This window comes from Gadus morhua, chromosome 9, assembly GCF_902167405.1.
Source record: "Gadus morhua chromosome 9, gadMor3.0, whole genome shotgun sequence".
Lineage (NCBI taxonomy): Eukaryota > Metazoa > Chordata > Actinopteri > Gadiformes > Gadidae > Gadus > Gadus morhua.
The window spans coordinates 24572158-24597528 of record NC_044056.1 but is presented as its reverse complement, the minus strand read 5'-3'; the positions used below and the strand labels follow the sequence as shown (position 1 = coordinate 24597528).

Below are 25371 nucleotides of genomic sequence, written 5' to 3'. Positions count from 1 at the left end.
ATGGCCTTTCCCTCTCGACTTCCCAGAGGAATCCCTTCCAATGAACAAGAGCTCTCACCTCCGTCATGACCTTGTCTTGGCACTTCTTGACGTACTTCCCGTCCGCCTTCACGATGGTCTGGAGGAACCGGAGGAACTGGACATGGCGGCCGTGGGTCTCGATGGAGTGGACGAAGTGGTGCACCACGCGGTCGCTGATGTCGTTACACAGCTGGAAGTTGTTCATGAAGATGTGGCGCATGGTCTCCGCCTCCAGCAGCTGACCAGGAGAGAGGGCACACAGAGGGCATGCGGGGCTTAATAGATAATACGACAATGGAAAGAAGAAGAAATGCATCGATAATAGAATGGGAAATAAAATGCAAATAATTTGGTTTATTTAATTGTAATAATAGAAAAAAGAGTTCTGTTATAATGAACAATAATCTTAAAGTAGTTAGTTTTGTTTTGGGTGAATCCACTTAATTCACTAATTTAAAAGGGACTGAAGGCCAGGGGAGGCTCAGGTGAACATGACCTTACCCTCACCCTCAACCAGATGAATGAGGTTTGATGAGGGTGAGGTTAAGGGTCAGGTGACTGGGTGAGGGTCAGGGTCAGGTGACTGGATAAGGGTCAGGGTCAGGTGACTGGGTGAGGGTCAGGGTCAGGTGACTGGGTGAAGGTCAGGTGACTGGGTGAGGGTCAGGGTCAGGTGACTGGGTCAGGGTCAGGTGACTGGGTGAGGGTCAGGGTCAGGTGACTGGGTGAGGGTCAGGGTCAGGTGACTGGGTGAGGGTCAGGTGACTGGGTGAGGGTCAGGGTCAGGTGACTGGGTGAGGGTCAGGTGACTGGGTGAGGGTCAGGTGACTGGGTGAGGGTCAGGTGACTGGGTCAGGGTCAGGTGACTGGGTCAGGGTCAGGTGACCGGGTGAGGGTCAGGTGACTGGGTGAGGGTCAGGTGACTGGGTGAGGGTCTGGTGAATGGTTGAGGGTCCGGGTCAGGTGACTGGGTGAGGGTCAGGTGACTGGGTGAGGGTCAGGTGACTGGGTGAGGGTCAGGTGACTGGGTCAGGGTCAGGTGACTGGGTCAGGGTCTGGTGTATGGGTGAGGGTCAGCTGACTGAGGTACGTACCCCTGGAGTGAGGAACAGGTTGAGGTGTTTGTGCAGCAGGATTTGGTTCTGGGTGTTCCCTCGACAGAAGTTCTGCAGGAAGGCGTGGGCCAGGGTCATGATCTCATTCATCTTCCCGTCACTCTGGGGGGGAACCAAACACAACAGTAAGGGGACAAGGACAGAAATAAAACACTTTTCAGGGCATCTAAAGTTTCCACAAATGTAACCTTAAGCCCTTTGTACAAAGAGAATATTCAATCGGTTTTTCTCTCTTCACACAAAGGCCTATCTCCAATACCCAGTTTGTGCACTCCAGTCAAAGTTGAAGGTCCAGTGAGTAAAATTGTGTAGCGTCTGGCGGAGAGGTTACAGATCGCAACCAACTGAATCCCCCCCTCACACCCGCTTTCCAGTGACTATGGTGGCCTTTACTGGCCTGTATTGTGGAAGAAGTGTCCTGTAATGGCCTGGATTGTGGAAGGTGTCCTGTAATGGCCTGTATTGTGGAAGGTGTCCTGTACTGGCCTGTATTGTGGAAGGTGTTCTGTAATGGCCTGTATTGTGGAAGGTGTCCTGTACTGGCCTGTATTGTGGAAGGTGTTCTGTAATGGCCTGTATTGTGGAAGGTGTCCTGTACTGGCCTGTATTGTGTACGGTGTCCTGTACTGGCCTGTATTGTGTACGGTGTCCTATACTGGCCTGTATTGTGTACGGTGTCCTATACTGGCCTGTATTGTGTAAGGTCTCCTGTACTGGCCTGTATTGTGGAAGGTGTCCTGTACTGTCATCGTCCAAAATGAAGTAATGGTCTACAAAAGCAAACAGTAGCCATGTGCCCAGTAATGAAGTTTGTTGTGATAGCATCCAAGTAAAGGTAATTTTAAATACCATAAGGGTACTGTCGGCGGTGGATACGCGAGCCGCATCTACCGCACGCACCGCTCGGTGGAAACGCCAGCAAAGAGCCAAGTTACGCGTGGTGCTGTACATGCTGTACATCTTTATCATGCTCCTACAAAAAAAACGGTACTAAAAAGTATCACAAGTGTGCGGTAACCATGGGGAAACACTCACTCTCCTTCTTAGAACTCTTAGCCCAAAACATTTTTTTTTGATTGAATTAAAAGCGTTCTGGGATGAATCCACTCTAGGGTCACCAAAACACAACCATTCTTTCTTTCATGGGATTATAAACCACTATCACACGTGTGGGACGAAGGCCTCTAAATGAACCCATGAAGGTCCGGTTGTAGAGACTTTGAGGACGGACCAGGATCACCCCCTGCCCCAGCTGGGTGCCGTGGTGCTGGAGCGTCTGCTGGTCTACAGGGACTCACCGTCTCGTAGGGGATCTGCAGCAGGTCCAGCACCACGGTGTGGGCACCCATGTTCTTCAGCAGCCTCTGCTGCTGGATCCGGCTCTTCTTCCCGGGGTAACACAGCTTGCTGAGCCGCAGGAGGATCTGAACACACATGCACACACGCAAACACGCAAACGTTTGTCAATCAAACGCATCGATGAGCGAATTAATGGAGATTACTAGACGGATGGACCGAAGGATCTCACCTCTTTGACGATGTTATAGTTGTTTGCTTTATTGCCATCAATGTGAGGCTTGATGTCTCCGTCCTGCACTGGGCTAATGATCTGACACACAGAAACACTGAATGTAGTTCACACAACAACACCATGTGCTTTCACTTATTCCCATAGTATGATAACATTTGCTGTTATCATAATATCAGCATATTTTTCGTTTTCGTGTAAAAATGTCCCTGTGACAAAGGGACCAGACTTGAGACCACTTTAAGTATCCCCGAAAAAGGGACCAGCCTTGAGACCACCTTCAGTATCCCCCCCCCCCCCCCCCCCTTCACTAGGTTTGGGGAGATTTGCTCGCAAACCCTGAAATACGACCTTGTTGAAGAAGGACAGATATCTTTAAGATTAGTCTTTTTCAAAACACTGGATAACGGACAATATTTCACACAAGTTTCAATGTGAGTGACTCAGGGAACCATTGGTGAAATACTGTCTGATGTGCACACTTCAAGAGACCAATCTGAATAATGAGCGCTCTTTTGAGCTAAAGAGATTAGGCTAATCGATTCATTTAAATGAACCCTTGCGAGAGAACAACAGCAAAAGCAAATCTATGCAATATTATTGGGAATGTTCCGTCAGTCTGACATAAACCCAGTACATGAAATGTCTCTTGGTGGGCCTAATAATCCCAGAGATCATACTGTATGAGGGATGAGGAATCCTAGTGGTTTGATACCCTGTTTTAAACATAGTAAATTCATTTTTGTCTCTCAGCATCCTTCAAATTGCATCCTAATATCTACTGAGCCTGGAGCTCTGGTCTATGGACCTCCAGGCTCCAGGCTATGGAACTCCCGGCTCCAGGCTATGGACCTCCAGGCTCTGGTCTATGGACCTCCAGGCTCCAGGCTATGGAACTCTCGGTTCCAGGCTATGGAGCTCAAGCCTCTTGTCTATGGAGCTCCAGGCTCTGGTCTATGGAGCTCCAGGCTCTGGTCTATGGACCTCCAGGCTCTGGTCTATGGACCTCCAGGCTCCAGGCTATGGAACTCTCGGCTCCAGGCTATGGAGCTCAAGCCTCTTGTCTATGGAGCTCCAGGCTCTGGTCTATGGAGCTCCAGGCTCTGGTCTATGGACCTCCAGGCTCTGGTCTATGGACCTCCAGGCTCTGGTCTATGGACCTCCAGGCTTCTCCCTTGCATGTTTGTAGCCAATCAAACTATACACGTCTACCTGGAGACCAAGTGAGTGTTTCCATGGTGATGTCACCTCGTTGTTCAGCTCCATGGCCTGGCGGCTGGCCTGGTCGTCTCCGCTGTAGCCCCCACTCTTCTCCACCCACAGCTCCGACTTCTCCACCGTCAGCCTCAGCTGGTCCAGGTCGGTCTTGATCTGCTTGTAATTCTCCACGTCCTGTTCAGACACCAGCAGCTGGACCTGAGAACATGCAGGCACGCACACACACACACACACACACACACACACACACACACACACACACACACACACACACACACACACACACACACACACACACACACACACACACGGGTTTATCTCGTGCCTGGCAAAAGTCAAATTTTAATAACCGACTCATACTGTTCTACACAACAAATAAATAATGAACAGTGATAGCAGCTTGCACCCATGTTGAGAACCGAGTGAAATAATAAAATAATATCAAACTTAAAGATTTTAAATCAATACTAAAGCTACCATTAGATCCACAAGCCGATAATGTCAGACCAGTTTGAAGGCCTCAGACCAGTTTGAAGCCTCAGACCAGTTTGAAGGCCCTCAGACCAGTTTGAAGGCCTCAGACCGTGGCCCACTGAGTGTTTCAGCTGAGCAGCCTCAGACCTGTTTGAAGGCCTGCAGCACCTCCGCCCTCTGGCTGAAGTGTTTGAAGATGAGCTGTAGCGAGCCGGACACCAGCGGGGGGTAGTCCTGCATGATGAGGTGGATCAGGACCCGCAGGAAGGTGCGGCCCCCTTCGTCATCCAGCTCCACCGTGCTGCGCTCAGAGCTTCTCACACACACACACACACACACACACACACACACACACACACACACACACACACACACACACACACACACACACACACACACACACACACACACACACACACACACACACACTTTGAAGAACAGTATCAAAACTCATTCTCCAAAAAGCAATATTGATAGTTCATTGATTGGTACTTTCTCCGTTATATCTAGTATAGCTATTAAATAGATTTTTATATATTTGTTATTATTTGATATCACAGATTAGTTCATGTGAGCGTATGTTCATTAGATCATGCCTATGTCTGAATGCCTATGTCTATGAACGTTGTGTTCAGGTGGTTGTAGGATGCTAGGGGCAGGAGGCATGCGTTCCCCAGGACAGGATCTAGGGTATGGTGACACCGTCACACTCATCATTACCCATACTTAAACCGCTGCTATCACCCCGTTAACAGGACCGATCACAGTTAGTTTTTATTCCAAAATAAATTATTTGGCAAGCCAATTTCCTAGAGTTAGTAAAATATAACTAAAATATACACATATATCGTTTTACTATCAAGTTTTAAAAAACAAGAACGTTTTGAATTTAGGGTTCCCTACTCTTCCTCCACCATTCCTCCTCCCACCTCCTCTATGTAGCTCTACCCCTCTCCTCTTCCTCCACCCCTCCTCTTCCTCCAGCCCTCCTCTTCCTCCCCTTCTCCACCCCCCCTCTACGTACCTCCCAGCGAACATGGCCTCCGCTTTAGAGGCGATCTCGTCGATGTCGGGCTCAGACGCTGGGAGGAGAACAGAGATATGTTGTTCACAGTCCAGTAAACCTCACAGTAACCACTAAAGCCTCCTGTATTGAACAGGGAACCGAATCATAAATCATTCTGGCTTGACAGGAGGAGGACAGAGAGAAACAACATGGCAGGCAGTACCGGAGATGATGGGAATGTCATTCATGGAGAGGGAGCTCTCAGACACGCTCTCCTTGTCAAACTCCTTCTTATAGACGGACAGCAGGTAGCTGATCCTGTAGTCCAGCCGCACACTCAGGATGAACTGCAACGCGAAAAGAGATGGACAAACCCTATTGAACCGGCGTTGACCAGCGTGATAGGGGTTAACCAGGAATCCCAGCAGTGTCTGCAGTATGTGCTACAATGCAGAATCACTGAAGAACAAACCTGCAATTCAAATACTAACCAATTAACATTTGAATCATGGCACTCAAAAGATAATAAGACGAAAATAATGAGGAGGTAGTTAATAATGTAAAAGGACGTACAGTATCTCCTCCTCCTCCTGGTGGTGGGGGGGTAAACAACATCACAACAACAACAACAACAACACAACAACCACGAGCGCAGGGAGCCCTGACCTGCAGGATCTCGATGATCCTCAGCTTGGTGTCCATCACCATCACGTCCTCGTTGTCAGGGCAGAGGTGGCCCTTCCCCAGCCGCAGAGAGGGGGGGCTGTCGGGCAGGCTGTTGGGGAGACCCCGACTCATCACCATCTGGGTCATCATCTCCCCCACGCCGTGGATGGTGCGCAGGACGTTGTTGCCTGAAGAAACAACATGAAGAGACGTTTCTGGGACTGGGGAAACCCTCCATTCATCTGCGTCTCCAGAGGGGACCGCTGCTATGAAGGATGATGACCCATCAATCAGATGTTTACGTTTCTGAGGCTTCAATTACTGAAGCATTAAGCAAAAATAAAAGTTTTGTATTTGTACTTGATAAACCACATAAAGTCTTTTAGAGCCTTCTAACAGGCTGACATGCTGAGGAAGAGGAGCTCTAAGAGAGGCTGAAGGACCGACCGGCCTCGGGGCTCTTGTTGAGCTTGTTGACGTAGGCCAGGGGGTACTGGACGATGTCCAGGATGGCCAGCAGGGTGCGCGTGAGCCGCAGCAGCTCACTGAAGCTGTAGAAACCAAAGTAGACCAGGTTCCGTGCCAGGTTCACCACCTGGGAGACGGGGAGTGAAACACACTGGAGGTTGCAGTCCAAATACATTAAAACCAAAGAGTCCACAGAAGACTGGAGGAGGCTGCAGGCTGACCTCCAAGGTGAGCTCGTTCTTCTCGTTGTCCCCGAACGGGAAGGGCTGGCTGACCACGTCCCGCAGGTACTCCTCCACGAACTCCATGGTGGGGGAGAACTTCCTCTTCATCTCCTCCCGGGGGGAGTCGGTGGCATCATACTCATACCTGACACACACACACACAGGGTGTTCCCATATGAGTGTAACGAGCCCACAGATCCATCACAATGTTTCAGCCTGCGGTCGCACCGCTGGACCGGAACCCCTGAGAAGCTGGAACCGCCCGAATCACAGAAGCATGGAAACCCCAGCTGGGGTTTACTGCTGGGGAGCAGCCAGGGATAGGTGGGGGTTTCAAGTGGTCTAGGAGCTGTTAGGGACAGGTGGGGGGCTACAAGTGGTCTAGGAGCTGTTAGGGACAGGTGGGGGGTTACAAGTGGTCTAGGAGCTGTTAGGGACAGGTGGGGGGTTACAAGTGGTCTAGGAGCTGACAGGTGGGGGGTTACAAGTGGTCTAGGAGCTGATAGGTGGGGGGTTACAAGTGGTCTAGGAGCTGATAGGTGGGGGGTTACAAGTGGTCTAGGAGCTGTTAGGGACAGGTGGGGGGTTACAAGTGGTCTAGGAGCTGTTAGGGACAGGTGGGGGGTTACAAGTGGTCTAGGTGGTCTGCTCCAACTCACTCGTGGATGGTGATCTTGGAGGGGATCTCGGTCCAGAGGCGGGCGTAGCGGACGGGCACCACGGCCTCCTGGGGGTCCCGGTCCACGTGCATGTGCAGCATGAGGCGGCAGAAGGAGGCGCGCAGGTTGTAGGGCAGGCAGTCGTCGAACATGCAGCGCAGGATGAGCTCCACGGGCAGCTGGGTGGACACCTGGTTGATGGCCAGGTACTGGCGGTCCAGACACATCTTGGCAAACAGGTTCAGCTGGTACCTGTGGAGGTTAAGTAGGAGTCAGGTGAGATGGTACCTGTGGAGGGTTAAGTAGGAGTCAGGTGAGATGGTACCTGTGGAGGTTAAGTAGGAGTCAGGTGAGATGGTACCTGTGGAGGGTTAAGTAGGAGTCAGGTGAGATTGTACCTGTGGAGGGTTAAGTAGGAGTCAGGTGAGATGGTACCTGTGGAGGGTTAAGTAGGAGTCAGGTCAGATGGTACCTGTGGAGGTTAAGTAGGAGTCAGGTGAGATGGTACCTGTGGAGGGTTAAGTAGGAGTCAGGTGAGATGGTACCTGTGGAGGTTAAGTAGGAGTCAGGTGAGATGGTACCTGTGGAGGGTTAAGTAGGAGTCAGGTGAGATGGTACCTGTGGAGGGTTAAGTAGGAGTCAGGTGAGATGGTACCTGTGGAGGTTAAGTAGGAGTCAGGTGAGATGGTACCTGTGGAGGGTTAAGTAGGAGTCAGGTGAGATGGTACCTGTGGAGGGTTAAGTAGGAGTCAGGTCAGATGGTACCTGTGGAGGGTTAAGTAGGAGTCAGGTCAGATGATTTCCCTGAACTCAATCAACTCTTCAAATGTCCTCACAGACCCACATTGTAGGACATGCCCAACCTAATCCACCCAAAGGACAAGTCCCCTCAACCCACCGGGGAGGAAAGCACCGGAGAGAGAAACATTGGGCCCAATCTCCTGACCACTAGTGGTGGCAATGGGGTAGTGCAGCTGTGGACCTTTTACAACAACGGATGTGCGTCTGTAGGAAGTGTGTAGGGGTTGGGAGGTTAAACTATAACAGCAATATATCAACTCCTTTATCTATATATTGTTATAACTAGAGGTTACGGCAACTTAGATGCATAAAGGACACAAGAATATTGATTAAAACTTTAGCCTGAGCTGCATATATCAAGCTGTATATTTGCACCTATATATTTGCACACTTTTCTTTTCTTCTTTTTTATCCTGGCTATGTAGTTTTGGTTCAATTTTTTTGCTGCTGGAACACCTACATTTCCCTGCAGGACTGAATAAAGTATATGTTATGTTATCTTATCTTAACCTATAATCTATATTGAAAAAGAAAGACGTTAACAATTTGGAATAAGATTTGGATTAACTGAGGACATGCCAGCAGTATCCACCATCGTCAGAGAAACAAAGCCTCAACATTATTCTCCTGGTTGGAGTTCAGAACCATGACAGGGTACCGTCGCGTGGAGCGGTCAGGGCCAGCAGAGGCAGAGGGAGCCAGCGTTACACTGAGGTGAGGCGGGAAGAGGTCATGTGGGGTGAAGGCAGGTTGTGGTCAGCGTGAAAGGAGGGAGGGAGTAGAGACGGTTCGAAGGGAGAGTGTGTTGTCTGGTGATGCTGCAGAACAGGTTCTTATCTGCAGTGGAATGCTGACAATACTGACTGATCACCTCTCAGCATGGGGAAGGGGGGGTGCAGTGATCCTTTACAAAAAGCCACGCACACACACACACATACACCAAAATGTTGACCAACGCGGCTAAACCTGCCCTGTTTCTAAGTCTATTCAGTTACACACAAGGCTAGTCTTTCGTCTTCATCCTCATTGTCGTCCTCATGCTAGTCCTGTGAAACAAACATACTTGTATGTTTGTTCAGATCTCTTAACATTAGTAGACTATTTGTGGTAAAGGTATACTATTAATATAAATATGTATCTTTGTATATATACAAGTCATACACACACACACACACACACACACACACACACACACACACACACACACACACACACACACACACACACACTTTACTTAAAAAAACAAACATGTAAAAATATGTTTCTATCTATCGGTCTATCTATGCAGATAGTTTGACTGAGTAATGCTCCCTGGTTCTTCATGAGCAGGCCGTATCCCAGGCTCACCGGTAGTAGGTGATGATGTCGGTGTCCATCTTGTTGTGGCCCTTGGAGTCCTGGGCCAGGTGGCGGATGGACTTGCCGTGAGGCTCCTTGTGGCCGTCGATCCAGTAGAGCCACACCTCCTCCTCCTCCAGCTCCTCCACGGGGAGCAGGGACGACTCCAGACTGTTCTCCGTGTTGGGGATCAGTCTGCAGCACCAGGGGAGGAGAGGAGGGGAGGAGAGGGAGGAGGGGAGGAGAGGAGAGGGGAGGAGGGGAGGAGAGGGAGAGAGAGAGGAGAGAGGGAGAGGGAGGAGAGGAGAGGAGGGGAGGAGAAGAGAAGGTAGGAGAGGAGGGGAGGAGAGGATGAGAGGAGAGGAGGAGAGGAGAGATAGGAGAGGAGGGGAGGAGAGGAGGGGAGGAGAGGAGGGGGAGGAGAGGAGAGGAGGAGAGGAGAGGGAGAGAGAGAGGAGAGAGGGAGAGTGAGGAGAGGAGAGGAGAGGAGAGGAGAGAGGGAGAGGGAGAGGAGGGGGAGAGGGAGAGGAGGGGAGGAGAGGAGAGGGAGGAGAGAGGGAGGAGAGGAGGGGAGGTGAGGGAGAGAGGGAGGAGAGAGGGAGAGGAGAGGAGGAGGGGAGGAGAGGAGAGAGGGAGGAGAGAGGTAGAGGAGAGGGAGAGAGGGAGGAGAGGAGAGGAGAGAAGGAGAGGGAGAGGGGGGTGGAGAGAGGGAGAGGAGAAGGGAGCGGAGGGGAGGAGAGGGAGGAGAGGAGGGGAGGAGAGGAGAGAGGGAGGAGAGGGAGAGGGAGGAGAGAGGGAGAGGGAGGAGAGAGAAAGAGGAGGGGAGGAGTGGGGAGAAGAGGAGGAGAGGAGAGGGAGAGAGGGAGGAGAGAGGGGAGGGAGAGGGAGGAGAAGAAGAGGGAGGAGAGAGGGAGAGGAGGGGAGGAGAGGAGGGGAGGAGAGGGAGGAGAGAGGGAGAGGAGAAGGGAGAGGGAGGGGAGGAGAGGAGGGGAGGAGAGGGAGGAGAGAGGGAGAGGAGAAGGGAGAGGGAGGAGAGGAGAGGAGGGGAGAGGAGAAGAGAGGGAGGAGAGCAGAGGGAGGAGAGGAGAGGGAGGAGAGGGAGGAGAGGAGAGGGAGGAGAAGAGAGGGAGGAGAGAGGGGGAGGGAGAGGGAGGAGAGGAGAAGGAGACCAAGAGGAAGAACAAGAAGAAGAAAAACAGGAAGAAAACACAGAGCACGATGAAGATGAAGACAAAGAGGAAGAGGGAGAACAACGGGAGGAGGAGGAAGGAGAAGGAAATTAACGAAGGAAGAAGAGGGTGAAGAGGGGGGAGGAGGAGTGCGAAAGAAGGGTGACATTTTAAGAGATGTCCACCTGAAACTTTTTTTGTGCATTAAATAATGGAGAACTCAACATTGCTCATTCTCAGCATAACATCTCTGGACAGACTGCAAAGAATTGCAACTGCTTGTTAGGAATTGATAGCAGCCGTCTTTGCAAAATCCCAGTGGAGAAGCGCGAGTTCGGACTGACTTGGTCTGGATGAGGATGTCTGCGTTGTTGGGGTTCAGCATGAATTTACAGATGAGCTCCTGGGTGACGGGGATGGCGGTGTTATTGGACACGCACAGGTCAGAGAGGTAGTCCAGGAACCTGGGGAAACAGGCAAAATCATGCACACGTTCTCCATCCTGTGGATCTGACCACATAAACCAGAAGGATCTCTGATGAAACAAATACAAGACACTGTTTGGGATGTTTTAAACAAGAGTTCAGAAAGAGGCGTCTGGTCTGAAGCTTGTCCATGCGCAATGGACGTATTGACATTTCACGTATTTAATACTATGTACTGGCCTCTTGTCTTTCCGACAGACTTGTATCGTTGCCATGGTTCCACTCCGTTTGAATGTTAGAGGAAAGCCTAACCCCAGCATGACTTAAAGAGGGTTCTCCTTTGAGAGGGAGGTACAGCTCTCAGACCTGGGCTCTCGATTGCGCCTCAGGAGGTTCACGAAGGTCTCGATCTCCTTGGCGGTGATATGCTTCTCCAGGAGCTTGCGGTTGTTGTGCAGCAGGGCAGTGATGGTGTCCTCGGCCAGGATCTCGTATCCTATCTGGGACTGCATGATGGAGAACTTCTTGGCAATGTATTCCTGAGGGGGGAGTTGACAGCTTGGTGAGCACTTTGGAATGAACCATCATGGCCTCAGATGTTTGAGCAGGTTCACAGAGGAAACACACTATCCATTGAGATGCTGGGAGTAGGGCGATACAGTGCTGAACAGGGGTGTTGGGGGCCCCTGGTCAGGCACCAGCGGCCCCTGAAGCCACATTACTGACCATCTGCCCTGAGCAGCTCCATGACGGATGGACGACGTTTCTTGGTGAACCTCTCAGTAGTCACCAAGCAGTAATAAGGATCAAACTAAGGATCACCCCTCAAACCAAGCTGCTCTTTTACTAAATGCAGGTGCCACAAGACACACTTGATTGAAAGCCTGAAATGGTTATGACTGGCTGAGATGTACTCTAATTGATTATCAGGGCTGATTGGTCCAACAGGGCTGAGGCCTGGACTTCAGCAGGGTCGGGTGTATCTGGGCTCGTCAGCAGCAGGCTGAAGACACAATATGGGCCGTTTCTACACTAGCAACTCTGCTCTACAGCGCTGCATCTCATCGACTTACAACAAGCTTGTTTAGACGAGCGAAGTAAATACAGACAGAAGCAATCCATTTAGGATGTATAGCAAGGAGGAGCGAGGGAGGAGATAGGAAGATCTAATTGGTCTCATGGCTGCAGTCACAACGCAGTCTGTCAACAGTGCTGCAGCTGATGAGGGCCAGAGACAGAAGCGGTATTAAAGGTCTGGGATTTATCCACACGTTGACAGCTTGTTTGTTCTGAGGTTGGACTGTTTGTTTGTTCTGAGGTTGGACTGCTTGTTTGTTCTGAGGTTGGACTGTTTGTTTGTTCTGAGGTTGGACTGTTTGTTTGTTCTAAGGTTGGACTGTTTGTTCTGAGGTTGGACTGTTTGTTTGTCCTGAGGTTGGACTGTTTGTTTGTTCTGAGGTTGGACTGTTTGTTCTGAGGTTGGACTGTTTGTTTGTTCTAAGGTTGGACTGTTTGTTTGTTCTAAGGTTGGACTGTTTGTACGTTCTAAGGTTGGACTGTTTGTTTGTTCTAAGGTTGGACTGTTTGCTCTGAGGTTGGACTGTTTGTTTGTTCTAAGGTTGGACTGTTTGTTTGTTCTGAGGTTGGACTGTTTGTACGTTCTGAGGTTGGTCTGTTTGTTTGTTCTAAGGTTGGACTGTTTGCTCTGAGGTTGGACTGCTTGGCGGTTGGTGTGTTCCTGTGCTGGCTGCTCTATCTCCTTTAGGATCTCATGGTCCAGTTGCCTTTTACCTGGTCCTGTTCAGCCTAACGTTGAGCTATAGAGGAGCAAAACAGCGGGAAATAGTTAACAATGTATCCTAGCAACACACAATGCTAGGCGCCGTGCCTGAGCATTCACATGAACGTGCATCACTCAGCCGTAGTCAGGAACAGGCTTTGACCGGTTTGATTGGTGAAATTGGGACTTGAAGTCCCTTTGAAAGACTGGTCTTAACAAAGACTCAGCTGTTAGGCCCAGGCTTAGTGAGGCCAAGCTTGGGGTTCTTGCCTGGTTCTTGCGGTAGTCCTGCTGCGAGTGGCGCAGCACCCGGTAGCAGAGTCTCAGCATGTATTTGAAGTGAGCGTAGCGCTGGTCCCCCAAGTCCTCCAGCTTCAGCATGGGCCCGTCGCCCAGGTCCGTGAAAGGGGCCTTCAGGATGCCGAAGATCTGGAGCACGGGAAAGGACACACACACACACACACACACACACACACACACACACACACACACACACACACACACACACACACACACACACACACACACACACACACACACACACACTTTATAAAGCATTCCCCATTGGAGGTAATCTAATTGGAGTTAAATGCTAAGCAGTCTGTAATCCTTTCAGCACAATCCGTCTGGCCAGTGCATCGCCAACAACACTGATCAGTTTCATCTCTGATAACCCTGCTCTCATTACATCTGTTACACTCATTAATAAGGCAGTCATGACTACTGGCACACCCAATATATTAGTTGCAGGATAATAATGCGTGCGTGCATGTGCGTGCACTTGTGGGTGTGTATGTGTGTGTATAGCGACAGACCTGAGCGAGTATGTTTTGTTCCCTCATGAGTTTCTGCCGCTCCCGGTTGGGTCTGCAGATGGCCACCGACAGAACGTCTTGGCCGTTGTTCACCGCTTCACAGACAAAGAACACTAGGTCCTCCAAGAGCTTCGTCACAAACCTGGAATCCACAGGGAGAAGAAGGGCATGAACAAGGCCCCAGATGAGAGGCTTGAACTGATGGGGGATTTGATACTTGGTGGTTGTGTTGCCGGGGGTTGTGTTGCCGGGGGTTGTGTTGCCGGTGGTTGTGTTGCCGGTGGTGTGCCAGCATACCTGCGTTCGTTCTGAGCGATGTTTCCATACTGTAGCTTGCGGACAGTGGACTCCAGCACATGGTTGGCATCGTTGGCAAAGTCCAAGTCTCGGACCTCGGACAGCGGCACGGACACGATGGCAAACGCCTCCTTGTCCTCTTTGGTGGAGCAGGTGCCGATCTACGGCATCAGGATAGAGTCAAAGCACAAACCATCGACAAGATGAGATGAGATAGGGTAAGATGAGATATACTGGTATTAATCCTGGGAGGGAAATTCAGGTGTCATAGCAGCAACACCAGTGAGATGAGTACAGAACCAAACCAAGATAATATGCATACAAATATAGATAATATAAATATAGAAAAATCTATGCGGACCCTAGATATCTGAATTGGAAATCTGACGAGTGTATGATTGAACATATGTATGCATCAATAAACCAAAATATGTAGATATTATATCAATCAAAAGCTTTAGTCTGTACATGTACATACATGAATGAGTGAATATGTGTTCATGGTGAATGCAGCAGTAGTTAAGGGTCCAATGTAAGTAAAAGACATGAAACAATACATATCAATGTTTATGTATTATAATAAGGATTTATAATCCTAACTGTGTGCAAGTCTTTGCAAGTGTGTGTATGTGAGTGAGTGAGTGTGTACATATGTTTTTACCCATAGCAAGACTGCCATGACGAACTTGCGTTTGCGTCTCCTAATGTTGACGTTCAAAACAAACACATCAGGTTGTGTTGTGTTTGTTTTGTGTTTGTGTTGGCGTGCGGCTGACCTTGAGCATGACCGGCCGCTCCTCCTCAGTGTCGATGGGGAAGTTGGTGCTGGTCACCCAGGTGTTGGTGCACAGGTGCCTCAGCCTCACATAGGAGTTCCTGCTCATCACAACAGACCCACACCCAACGTCACACAACACACACACAGTTTGGAATATTGCAAAAAATATCTATATTAAATATAACCATCCGCCCAGCTAGTGAGAGAGTGAGTGAGTGAGTGAGTGACAGAGTGAGTGAGTGAGTGAGTGATTGAGCGAGTGTGTCTGTGAATGAGTGAGTGTGTCTGTGAATGAGTGAGTGAGTGAGCGTGTCTGTGAATGAGTGAGTGAGTGTGTCTGTGAATGAGTGAGTGAGTGTGTCTGTGAATGAGTGTGTCTGTGAATGAGTGAGTGTGTCTGTGAATGAGTGAGTGAGTGAGTGATTGATTGGGTGAGTGAGCGTGTCTGTGAATGAGTGAGTTTGTCTGTGAATGAGTGTGTCTGTGAATGAGTGAGTGCAGGGTCGCTACTGGCCGTTTCGGTGCCCTACGCGAGCGGGGGGGTGGAGACTCTTTTTATATATTAGGTAAAAACATCTAATCTGCCAAAATTGAGTGATAGGTTATACAATTAAGAAAAAACAACTGTGGGCCTCGTCATAACTAATTTATATATTTTTTTAATTCAATAATGTAAAATATATTTATTTTTTTACAAACCTTAATTTTTGGTATTTGGTACCCTACACACTCTGCGTACTCTGCGTATAGAGAGCGGCGGGCCTGAGTGAGTGTGTCTGTGAATGAGTGAGTGTGTGAGTGTGTCTGTGAGTGAGTGAGTGAGTGAGTGAGTGAGTGAGTGAGTGAGTGAGTGAGTGAGTGAGTGAGTGAGTGAGTGAATGACTGTGTCTGAGAATGAGTGAGTGAGTGAGTGAGTGAGTGTGTCTGTGAGTAAGTGAGTGAGTGAGTGAGTTTGTCTGTGAATGAGTGAGTGTGTCTGTGAATGAGTGAGTGAGTGAGTGGGAGTGTCTGTGAGTGAGTGAGTGTGTCTGTGAGTGAGTGAGTGAGTTTGTCTGTGAATGAGTGAGTGAGTGAGTGAGTTTGTCTGTGAATGAGTGAGTGTGTCTGTGAATGAGTGAGTGAGTGAGTGAGTGTGTCTGTGAGTGAGTGAGTGTGTCTGTGAGTGAGTGAGTGAGTTTGTCTGTGAATGAGGGAGTGAGTGAGTGAGTGAGTGAGTGAGTGAGTGAGTGAGTGAGTGAGTGAGTGAGTGAGTGAGTGAGTGAGTGAGTGAGTGAGTGAGTGAGTGTGTCAGTGTGTGTGTGTGCTGACCTGGGCACCAGACAGTCAGCCCTCTGCAGTGTGGTGGCGTCCAGCTCAAACAGCGAGGCGATGTCGTTGCCGTGCGGCACGGAGACGAGCACGAAGTTGATCTTGTCGGCCGCCTGGCGCTTCCTCTTGGAGAACAGCGTCTCCGTCTCGCTCTGGTGCAGAAGCAGGAGCCAGGGTGGAGGGGAAGATCACAGTCATTTGGCATTGTGCAACGCCAGATATTATTCCATTATACATGCAGACCTGCTACTTCAAATATTTGAGCTTCATTTTTATTCCATATTAATAAGACTATTAATAATGGTATTATGCTTTTTACACTCACACGCACATGCACACACACACACACACCCTGATGTTCATTCCTTCATGAAGAGAGAGGTATCCAGGAGTCTATACAGGGTATTGTGGCCACACAGCCCAGAGCCCTTCCTCCTCTGCCTGCTGCGCCAGACACCGTGCTGCGCTCCGCGCTGCAGAAGGTGAGGTGGCGTGGGCTGCTGTATGCGTTGCGGAGGATAACAGATACTAATGGTGGGGCTTAATTTCTCCCCAAGCTCTGTGCATTCACCGAGGTCCCTGACACACGGCAATCAACTCTCCTCCCCATGCTCTCCTCCCACAGCCCCTCTTCACTCTCCTGTTCTCCCATTCTCTCCTCCTCGCCCATCCTCCCCTCCCCATTCCTCTCTCCCATCCTCCCCACTCCTCTCTCTCCCCTCCCCTCCTCCTCCCCCTGACTCAGCCCCAGGCTCAGTAGCGGCAGGCTGAAAGGAGGAGAAATCAGACAGCACGTCTCCCCCTCAGAGGGCACCCAGCCACCAGACGTTATGTAAGGCCCCCTTGTGTGTCTGAGTTGCTGCATGTGCATGCAAAAGCATGTGGTGGGTCTGAGAGGAGCTTTAGTGTGTGTGTGTGTGTGTGTGTGTGTGTGTGTGTGTGTGTGTGTGTGTGTGTGTGTGTGTGTGTGTGTGTGTGTGTGTGTGTGTGTGTGTGTGTGTGTGTCATACAGTGGCAGAATACAAATGAGGAAGGTAGCTAGGAGCCGAGAGAAAAGTCTGGATATGGATTCAGGGTTCAGCCAGTTTGGCAGACGGTTTGTGCTTTTGTGTGTTCCTCTATTCGTGTTCCTGTGTGCGTGCGTGTGTGTGAACCTTGGTGCGTTCGTGTGTGTGCCTCTGTGCGTGTGTTGGTGTTCCTGTGTATTCCTCTTTGTGTTTGTGTACGTGCGTATGTTCCTGTGTGTGTGCGCGTGTGCGTGTGCGTGTGCGTGCGTGTGAGTGTGTTGCAAGGATTGCATAACCACAGAACAAGGAGGCCTGAAAGACTGTAGAAACAAACTACCGCTGCTTCTGCTCCCCAGCTGTTTCTATCTCCTTGTGGGAAGAGACCGTCGGAGCCCAGTCAGACGGACTGCAACCAGATTCTGTCAAACTACCAACTCGGAGCAGTCCTGCTTTGAACAGCCTTTATTTCTAACATCAAATAGACCCGTTGGAGAGCACTGCAAACCTTCCAGAACATTGGTGACCCTTAAGAGTCCAGTATGTGATGTTTGGAACGTTCTTGTGGTGACTCTAATCTTGTACTGTACATTGATTGGTGCTGAGTGTGGTCATGGTGCTGCCACCTGGCCATCTTGGCCAGGTCATTTTCGTAAAAGAGATTTTAATCTCAATGAATTTCTACCTGGTTAAATAAAGGGTTGATTGATTGACTCACCTCTCCCTTGGTCTCCACGGGTTCATCTTTGAAATCTGGGTTCCCCTGTATCGACAACACAGCAAAGGACTCATTAAAGGGTGCAGGGCTTTGCAGTTAGTGATTTAGATCAAAAGGTGTGCTATTAATTGCCCAAAAACGATATGTTTTGCCAAAAGTTGTAGGCTTGTAGCTTGCAATTTCTACTTGGTGTTTTCTCCTTGACAGCTGCTGTCGAAGTCGAAACACTTAATTAACTAAACAATGTGTTTATCACTGAACTTCCGGCCATGCTGATTTGGAAGGTAGGTCAGTAGGTAAAGCAGGTTATTTTCTTATAGCTATAGTCCTTGCAGGTCAAAGTTGTGAGCACCTATAAGCCGATGGTTTAATTCCACTGACATTTCATGCCAAATCGACTCAATACTGTAGTCGTGGTGATGAGGCAGAAGGGGCCTTTATTGCTGACAGCCCAATGGGGCTGTCAGCGATGGGGGACGGAGATAGTCATTCCTAAGCGTTAATGCTAGACTGTCTTCAGCAGCCTGACATCCCTGCAGCCTGTTTAACATCTGAACCCATGGAAGCCCAACTCCTGAATGGAGACTCTAGAAAATGAATGGTGCTTCATAAAGATGTGAATACTGCCACCTGCTGCAACCACACTTACTTTATTATAGTTCAGCTGACATTAAATTAATGTTGAATTTTTTATGGAGGGCAAGTTTAACCAAAATACTTTTAATGTGGTTATATGTCCTACATGATTGTCAACAAAGTAATCAATGCTATTTAAATGTGATTACTAAAATCTGACCGTAATTTAGAGACAACAAACACTATGTTTGTGCCAGTCTCCCCAAAACACAATGTGACGTTCCACTGTGCTCAGAACGCAGGCATCGTTTCCCGACCAAGAGACAGCCGAGGCGCGGTGTGAGTTGACGTTTGGAGCTCTGTCTGGGCGGTGTGTGTGTGGAGTTCTGTCTGGGTGGTGTGTGTGGAGAAATTAAGCTTCTTCGACGCGTAAAACGCTAATAAGTGTCTATGGACGTGTGGATGTGTGTGGATGATTAGATGTGTGGATGTGGATGTTTGTTGAGTGTGGATGTGTGTGGAGTGTGAATGTGTGGATGGATGGGTGTGTGTGGATGTGTGTGTGGATGTGTGTGGATGTGTGTGTGGATGTGTGTGTGGATGTGTGGGTGTGGATGTGTGGGTGGATGTGTGTTGGTGGATGTATGTCTGTGTGTGTGGCTAAGTGTGTGGCTGTGTGTGTGGATGTGTGGGTGGATGTCTATGTGGATGTGTGGGTGGATGTGTGGGTGGATGTGTGTGGGTGGATGTCTGTGTGTGTGGCTGTGTGTGTGGATGTGTGGGTGGATGTGTGGGTGGATGTGTGTGTGGATGTGTTGGTGTGGATGTGTGTGGATGTGTTGGTGTGTGGGTGGATGGTGTGTGGCTGTTTGCGGAGCTACGTGGCGCTCATTCTGGATAGCCGTTGATTTGTTGAATTCCAGCTAAAAACACTTGACTTTACTTCCTATTTACAATGATTTAAAATAAATAAAAAGAGATCTACACATTAAACTGAACATTTGTTTTAAAATAACTCATCAAATCAATGTCAGGATTGAAATAATACCACATATTTAACGAACTTAGCCGCCACTCCTTGGACCATATACACAAATACAAAAGAAGGTGTGTTCTGTGGACTACACATACACACACAAAAACACACCTATAAACACACACAAACACTCATTACCTCAGCAGCAAGGTAGTTCCCTGTTGCCAAGTGTTTAAAACGGAAGAGGCTGTTCCACTGTCCAGCTCCTCCACGACACGGGTCATAATGCACTACCTGTAGGGAGGAACAGAGAGATAATGCACTACCTGTAGGGAGGAACAGAGAGATAATGCACTACCTGTAGGGAGGAACAGAGAGATAATGCACTACCTGTAGGGAGGAACAGAGAGATAATGCACTACCTGTAGGGAGGAACAGAGAGATAATGCACTACCTGTAGGGAGGAACAGAGAGATAATGCCCTACCTTATGGGACCAACAGAGGGATAATGCCCTACCTTATGGGACCAACAGGGTGATAATGAACTATCTTATGGGACCAACAGAGTGATAATGAACTACCTTATGGGACCAACAGAGTGATAATGCCCTACCTTATGGGACCAACAGAGTGATAATGCCCTACCTTATGGGACAAACAGGGTGATAATGCCCTACCTTATGGGACCAACAGAGTGATAATGAACTACCTTATGGGACCAACAGAGGGATAAAGAACTACCTTATGGGACCAACAGGGTGATAATGCCCTACCTTATGGGACCAACAGAGTGATAATGAACTACCTTATGGGACCAACAGAGTGATAATGAACTACCTTATGGGACCAACAGAGGGATAATGCCCTACCTTATGGGACCAACAGTGGGATAAAGAACTACCTTATGGGAGGAACAGGGTGATATGAAATACAGGCTTGGAAGAAACAGGGGTCTTAATGTACAGGAATGTCTGATGCCTCATTCTGCACACACTACACTAGCGTCACTATCAGCAGACTAGTAAGAATCCAAGATAGCTAGAAGTATGGAAAGGGAAAGGATGATGTTATTTTACATTTAATACAACAGGGCAATCTAAGTCAATAGTATTAAGACAACATTTAAAACAACTATGCATTCATTTCCCAATTTGACCCCCATACACGATTACCAAATACATGTTCGATAAACATAGTTAAACAGAACTATTCATTTGTTGATGAAGACATTGAGAGGCGTTTGGTGAGGCGGTGGTGTAGTGGGGGGGTCTGAGGGGTGTTGGGTGTAGCGTTGGTTTAGTGTCTGAGAGGTGTTGGGTGTAGCCTGGGTGTAGTGTTGGTCTGGGTACCTCTATCTCCCAGAGGGCTTTGGAGCTGGTGGCAGAGGTGGCGGACTGACGCAGGGTGGTGCGAAGAAAGACGTGCTGCTTCTTCTTGTATTCGTCTCCCGTGAGGAACTTCTCCTGCTCGGCGTGGAACAGCCTCACCACGTCTCCCTGAGACCACAGCACGACTCATCAACGTGTTCAACGCCTGCTCTGATGTGTGATGTGGAGCAGCAGCCGTTTAGAGCACACTTTACTGAGTGGGACCATAGTGGGGAGGATTTAGAGATATAGACATAGTGGTGGCCTTCAGAAAGCTCTGGGATAAAATGTATTTACTGGAACTGCACAATCACAAAATGAAATAAAGATACAGATAACCAACGTTATGCCTCTGTATCCTATGGCTACTTTGCATTCTCTTAAGTGGTTGAATTAGGTTGTGCGGCACTAGAAGGATTTTTAATTGTATGCTTTGATTGTTCTCAGTCTCTTTAGACTGTGATATGACCTATATTTACGTTTACGTGTTCATGTTTATGATTTAAGAATGCTTAGCTAGAAGAATCTAAGTCCGAACCAGGGGGAGCATTCGTGCCCACCGAGAAGGCCCCTCAATAAGTGTGTGAACCATTTTGTTTGCGCAAAAACTTTATTCCTGCATCAGTGCGATGTCAGACTGTGCAGTGGGTGGTGCTAAAGTGCAGAAGTCCCGCCTCCCGGCTACCCGCAATGTTTACTACTTCTCGGGGTTGAATTTGCCGACACAGACGCAAAGCGTTCGACCAATCGCAACAGAAAAGGTGTGCTGACCAATCACAGTAGACTGCTACTCGGGAGGGGGGCCTTACAGGGACATGAGACAAGACAGCTGATTTGGTTTTGCAGAAATTAATGATGTGAGAATAATAAGGGGTATTTTTAACATACAGGCATGTTACCCTATTCTAGTAGTACCCCCAAATGCAAGTAGTAACCCTAAAAAAGCATGATATGGGATCTTTAATAACATGAAGATGGCAGGGCGCAGTACCACTTACCCCCTTCAGCACGTCCTCTCTGTAATCGCTGAACTTCATGAACAAGGCCACCTTCCAGCTGGTGTTGCAGTTGACGGCATTAACCTAGGGGACACACGCAGAGGACACAATGAAGAGAAAACAGGGATTATTATGGGCTGGATCTTGGATTCTCAACTGGTTGGACGCGACCCTTAGTGGGTCAGAAGGGCTTAAAGTGAGGGTCAGACCATATGCCAAGCCTCAATTCAAATTGTTGTTTCAATGCTTACCGTTTCATTGAGCTGAGAACCTCTTGGTGCAGCTCTTTGTTTGCTTGATGTTTTTAACAGTACATTAAGGCATTGTTGATTAATGCAATATTGGTAAAATAATATCTATATTTTTGGCCTGGGACTTAGTGACCAATGACACACAGGGGGCCTGAACCAGTTGAGAACCGCTGAACTAAGGAAGAGCAGGATCTGGTCGTTTACAAGACTAAAAATAATGGGTTACGAGTTATGTTTTGAAAATTAATTTTGATTGGAATAATGATAAATGATGAGGAAAATAAGCCATTAACAATATAAAACAATGAGGTTGTCATGACAGTGAAAGATTAGAGACAACTATTTAAGTCTGGCGCCAAAGCTTAGAGCGGTAATGTGGAGGATCTTCATGTGAATAGATCTCTGTTTAGACACTACCTAAGGCCACATGAGGTAACATGGTGACGAGCCTATGGCCCGTGATGAAAGCCCTTTCGTATGCTGATGTTACCAAGTGGGTGACGCCAGCTTCACCCATGAGCTCTATGGGAACAACTATTGCCTATCGCCAAAGAGAACCACACAAAATCTTTAAATACCGCAACATTTTATAAATGCATCCATCTTATTAGTAAAAAAATTATGCATTATATGTTTTCCAGCCCTGTCTTTGTCGACAATGCTGGTTCAGGTATTGTGTGTTGATAGCTGGTGCAGGCCTACCTCCTTGTAGCCAGTGTTGTCCAGCAGCTCGATGTTGCTGGCGTGGAGGGGTTGTCCTGCGTTAACGGGCATCAACACCACCTTGTCTCCAACCACCACCTGCCCTCAAAGCACAGAACCTTTTACACCCATGAAAAGGAACTGGACATCATTGCAACACTTTGAACTCACGACAATGTGCCCATGCAAGGAGATCTATCTACCTTATGCAGACTACCAACAACGCAACAAACTGCATCCCTCAGTGCTTCACTCAGTGCCTTGGTGCGAGGACCTGTTGGAACACCCCAAGGTGTTCCAACACCTCAAGGTGTTCCAACAGGTCTGTTAGTACAACGTGAGTCAACGCCAAGACAGGACCAGCCAGTGGTGTTGCTGCATCGCAGCTTCTTCCTTCTTTTGTCCACCAATCGGAATACTCTTTTGTCAATTCATATAGCATCCATGCAGCCACAAACAAGCATAGCGCAGCTCTAAATGTTGAGCCAATCCATTCCACACTATAGTAAATGTGATGAAAACTTAGCTAGAAGGAATTACAGTTAATGGTTCTCACGAAAGCCTAAACAAATGCATGCAACAAAAAAACATGCTTTCAAAATTCTAATGCCTATGTCAGAGAAAACACAAAAAACCCATGCACACACAAGAGCAATACCTTCATTAAAAGGAAGCTAAAGCAAAAGAGAAGGACAAAAATCACAAATGTTAATAGGGCAGGAAAAACTAAACTAAACTGTGCTGTATGTATAAACCGAAACACTTTATTTCCATCGGTGGAGGAGGGGATTAAACATTGGTTCCAGATTAAAAGTTATTTCTTGTAGGACACTTACAGATGGCAAATATTTGATTTAATAGAGCATTATCATAGGAAGACACGCATGGTCTTAGGGAGACAATTGGGGAAAAGGATTCCTACACGGAAGATTACCAACTGTGGTCCGAAGACTCACAGCCAACCTCTAAAGCCTCAACTAGAGTAACATCTCCCAGGTCTATTTTGTAACTGGGTTGAAACAATGAATTAAAAAAGGTAGAACCAATCTAAAGTCTTCAGGGTGTTTATAACGGGGTGGTATATGTAACGGGAACAATCACAAGAAATGTTTGCTTGTAAAAACTCCTGTACCAACATGTCTTTGTAAGCCTGAACAAGCCCAATCTGAAAAGCTCATGTTCTATTTCATTCCTACTGCTTTAGCACTGGATGTTTCATCTCGCGCATGCGCAGGTCGAGTAATTACACCAAATAAGTCACCTGTGACACCTGGGTGAACCGAGAAAGTCTATATATTCCGGAGTCACCCGAGGTTCTGTTCCTTCTATCCTTCTACACACAAACATTGTTTGTTGTAAGAGATACCATATTAGCTTGTCGCAAGTAGCCTTGAAACCCAAGGGTTGGTGCCTCGATTTAAATTCGTCCACCAAGGGCTGCGACTTGCAATTTGTTTGATTTCGGCAGGGGTGAGTAAAGTGTGTAGGCTACGCGTAGTCGACTATCCGTCGGCTAGCGCGGCAGCTGATATCACCTTTCTACCCTTTGCTTTAATTTGCTTAGAGCATTAATTGGCGGCTAGATTTTCAGTCGCTGTGTTATTCTTTCGGTCTCGCACCGTTTCTCGGGTGCGTTCGCCTAAGCCCGGTTGCTCATTTGTATGCGCCAGTGCGCGGCTTGGGGTCCAAGCCGCCGTCACTGTATTTATTTAGCCAGTTGCGCTCTTTGATTAATCGCCAGTGAGTGGCTTGGGTTTCCAAAAGCCGTCACTGTATTTTCCTGGCGCCGTCACTTTATTGTCGGGCGCATTATTGCTCGGGTGCTCTCGCCTGTAGCTTGATTGCCTAGCCTGCGCTGATTGCTCTCTGGTGGGCTGCTTGGATTACCAAGGCTCGCCGTCACTGTGTTCTTGCCGGGGTGTCGCGTCGTTGCTCGGGTGCTCTCGCCTAAAGCTCGATTGCCTAGCCTGTGTTAATTTGCTCTCCAGTGGGCTGCTTGGGTTTCCAAGGCTCGCCGTCACTGTTATTGTCAGAGTGTCGCGTCACTCGGGTGCTCTCGCCCGTAGCTCGCCGTCACTGTTATTGTCGGGCTGTCGCGTCGTTGCTTGGGTGCCCTCGCCTAAAACTCGATTGCCTAGCCTGTGTTTATTTTCTCTCCAGTGGGCTGCTTGGGTTTCCAAGGCTTGCCGTCACTGTTATTGTCGGGGTGTCGCGTCGCTCGGGTGCTCTCGCCTGTAGCTTACCGTCACTGTTATTGTCGGGGTGTCGCGTCGTTGCTCGGGTGCTCTCGCCTAAAGCTCGATTGCCTTGCCTACTGATTAATTAGCTTGCAATTAATTTGCCGACATGCTAAGCGCCCATAGTTGTGTCGCCTGAATGGCCTCCCTGCAGGCGGAGGATGGCCATGACCAGTGCCCTGCGTGTCTCGGGGTTGAACACCTCAGGGAAGCAGTGTCAGATAACCCGTGCATGAACTGTAGTTTCATGCCTCATGCACTGAGGCTAGCTAGGTTGGCTGAGGTGGAGGGCAGACCAGGGTTGCCCCCTTCGGGTCTTGGTCCTAGTGGCACCAGACGCAGCTGGGGGACCCCCCGGGAAGTCCCGTAAGGTCGAAAACTTGGGGAACCAAGTGGATAAGCTCTCGGATGAGGTTGCTCAGATTAAAGCCCTCCTACAGAACCTCCAACC

General features: G+C 48.7%; 1 protein-coding gene across 2 annotated transcripts in view; it reads right to left on the bottom strand.

Annotated features, from left to right (window-relative positions):
* The window catches only part of itpr2 (inositol 1,4,5-trisphosphate receptor, type 2), a 74819-nt gene that overhangs the window by 36994 nt on the left and 12454 nt on the right, over positions 1 to 25371 (bottom strand). The window contains exons 6-30 of one of the 2 annotated variants that reach the window (XM_030365129.1): positions 22684 to 22782; positions 21731 to 21814; positions 20715 to 20861; positions 19563 to 19658; positions 17813 to 17866; positions 16091 to 16242; positions 14781 to 14880; positions 14005 to 14165; positions 13708 to 13849; positions 13163 to 13321; positions 11479 to 11651; positions 11032 to 11151; positions 9528 to 9713; positions 7380 to 7631; positions 6718 to 6865; positions 6476 to 6623; positions 6029 to 6216; positions 5586 to 5709; positions 5381 to 5438; positions 4504 to 4669; positions 3913 to 4080; positions 2665 to 2745; positions 2435 to 2560; positions 1116 to 1238; positions 59 to 259 (exon numbers count right to left, since the gene is read on the bottom strand). In XM_030365129.1, the coding sequence (XP_030220989.1) occupies positions 59 to 259; positions 1116 to 1238; positions 2435 to 2560; positions 2665 to 2745; positions 3913 to 4080; positions 4504 to 4669; positions 5381 to 5438; positions 5586 to 5709; positions 6029 to 6216; positions 6476 to 6623; positions 6718 to 6865; positions 7380 to 7631; positions 9528 to 9713; positions 11032 to 11151; positions 11479 to 11651; positions 13163 to 13321; positions 13708 to 13849; positions 14005 to 14165; positions 14781 to 14880; positions 16091 to 16242; positions 17813 to 17866; positions 19563 to 19658; positions 20715 to 20861; positions 21731 to 21814; positions 22684 to 22782 (3456 nt within the window). The remainder of the gene's footprint in view (positions 1 to 58; positions 260 to 1115; positions 1239 to 2434; positions 2561 to 2664; positions 2746 to 3912; positions 4081 to 4503; positions 4670 to 5380; positions 5439 to 5585; positions 5710 to 6028; positions 6217 to 6475; positions 6624 to 6717; positions 6866 to 7379; positions 7632 to 9527; positions 9714 to 11031; positions 11152 to 11478; positions 11652 to 13162; positions 13322 to 13707; positions 13850 to 14004; positions 14166 to 14780; positions 14881 to 16090; positions 16243 to 17812; positions 17867 to 19562; positions 19659 to 20714; positions 20862 to 21730; positions 21815 to 22683; positions 22783 to 25371) is intronic. The other variant, XM_030365130.1, reaches the window with a different exon arrangement.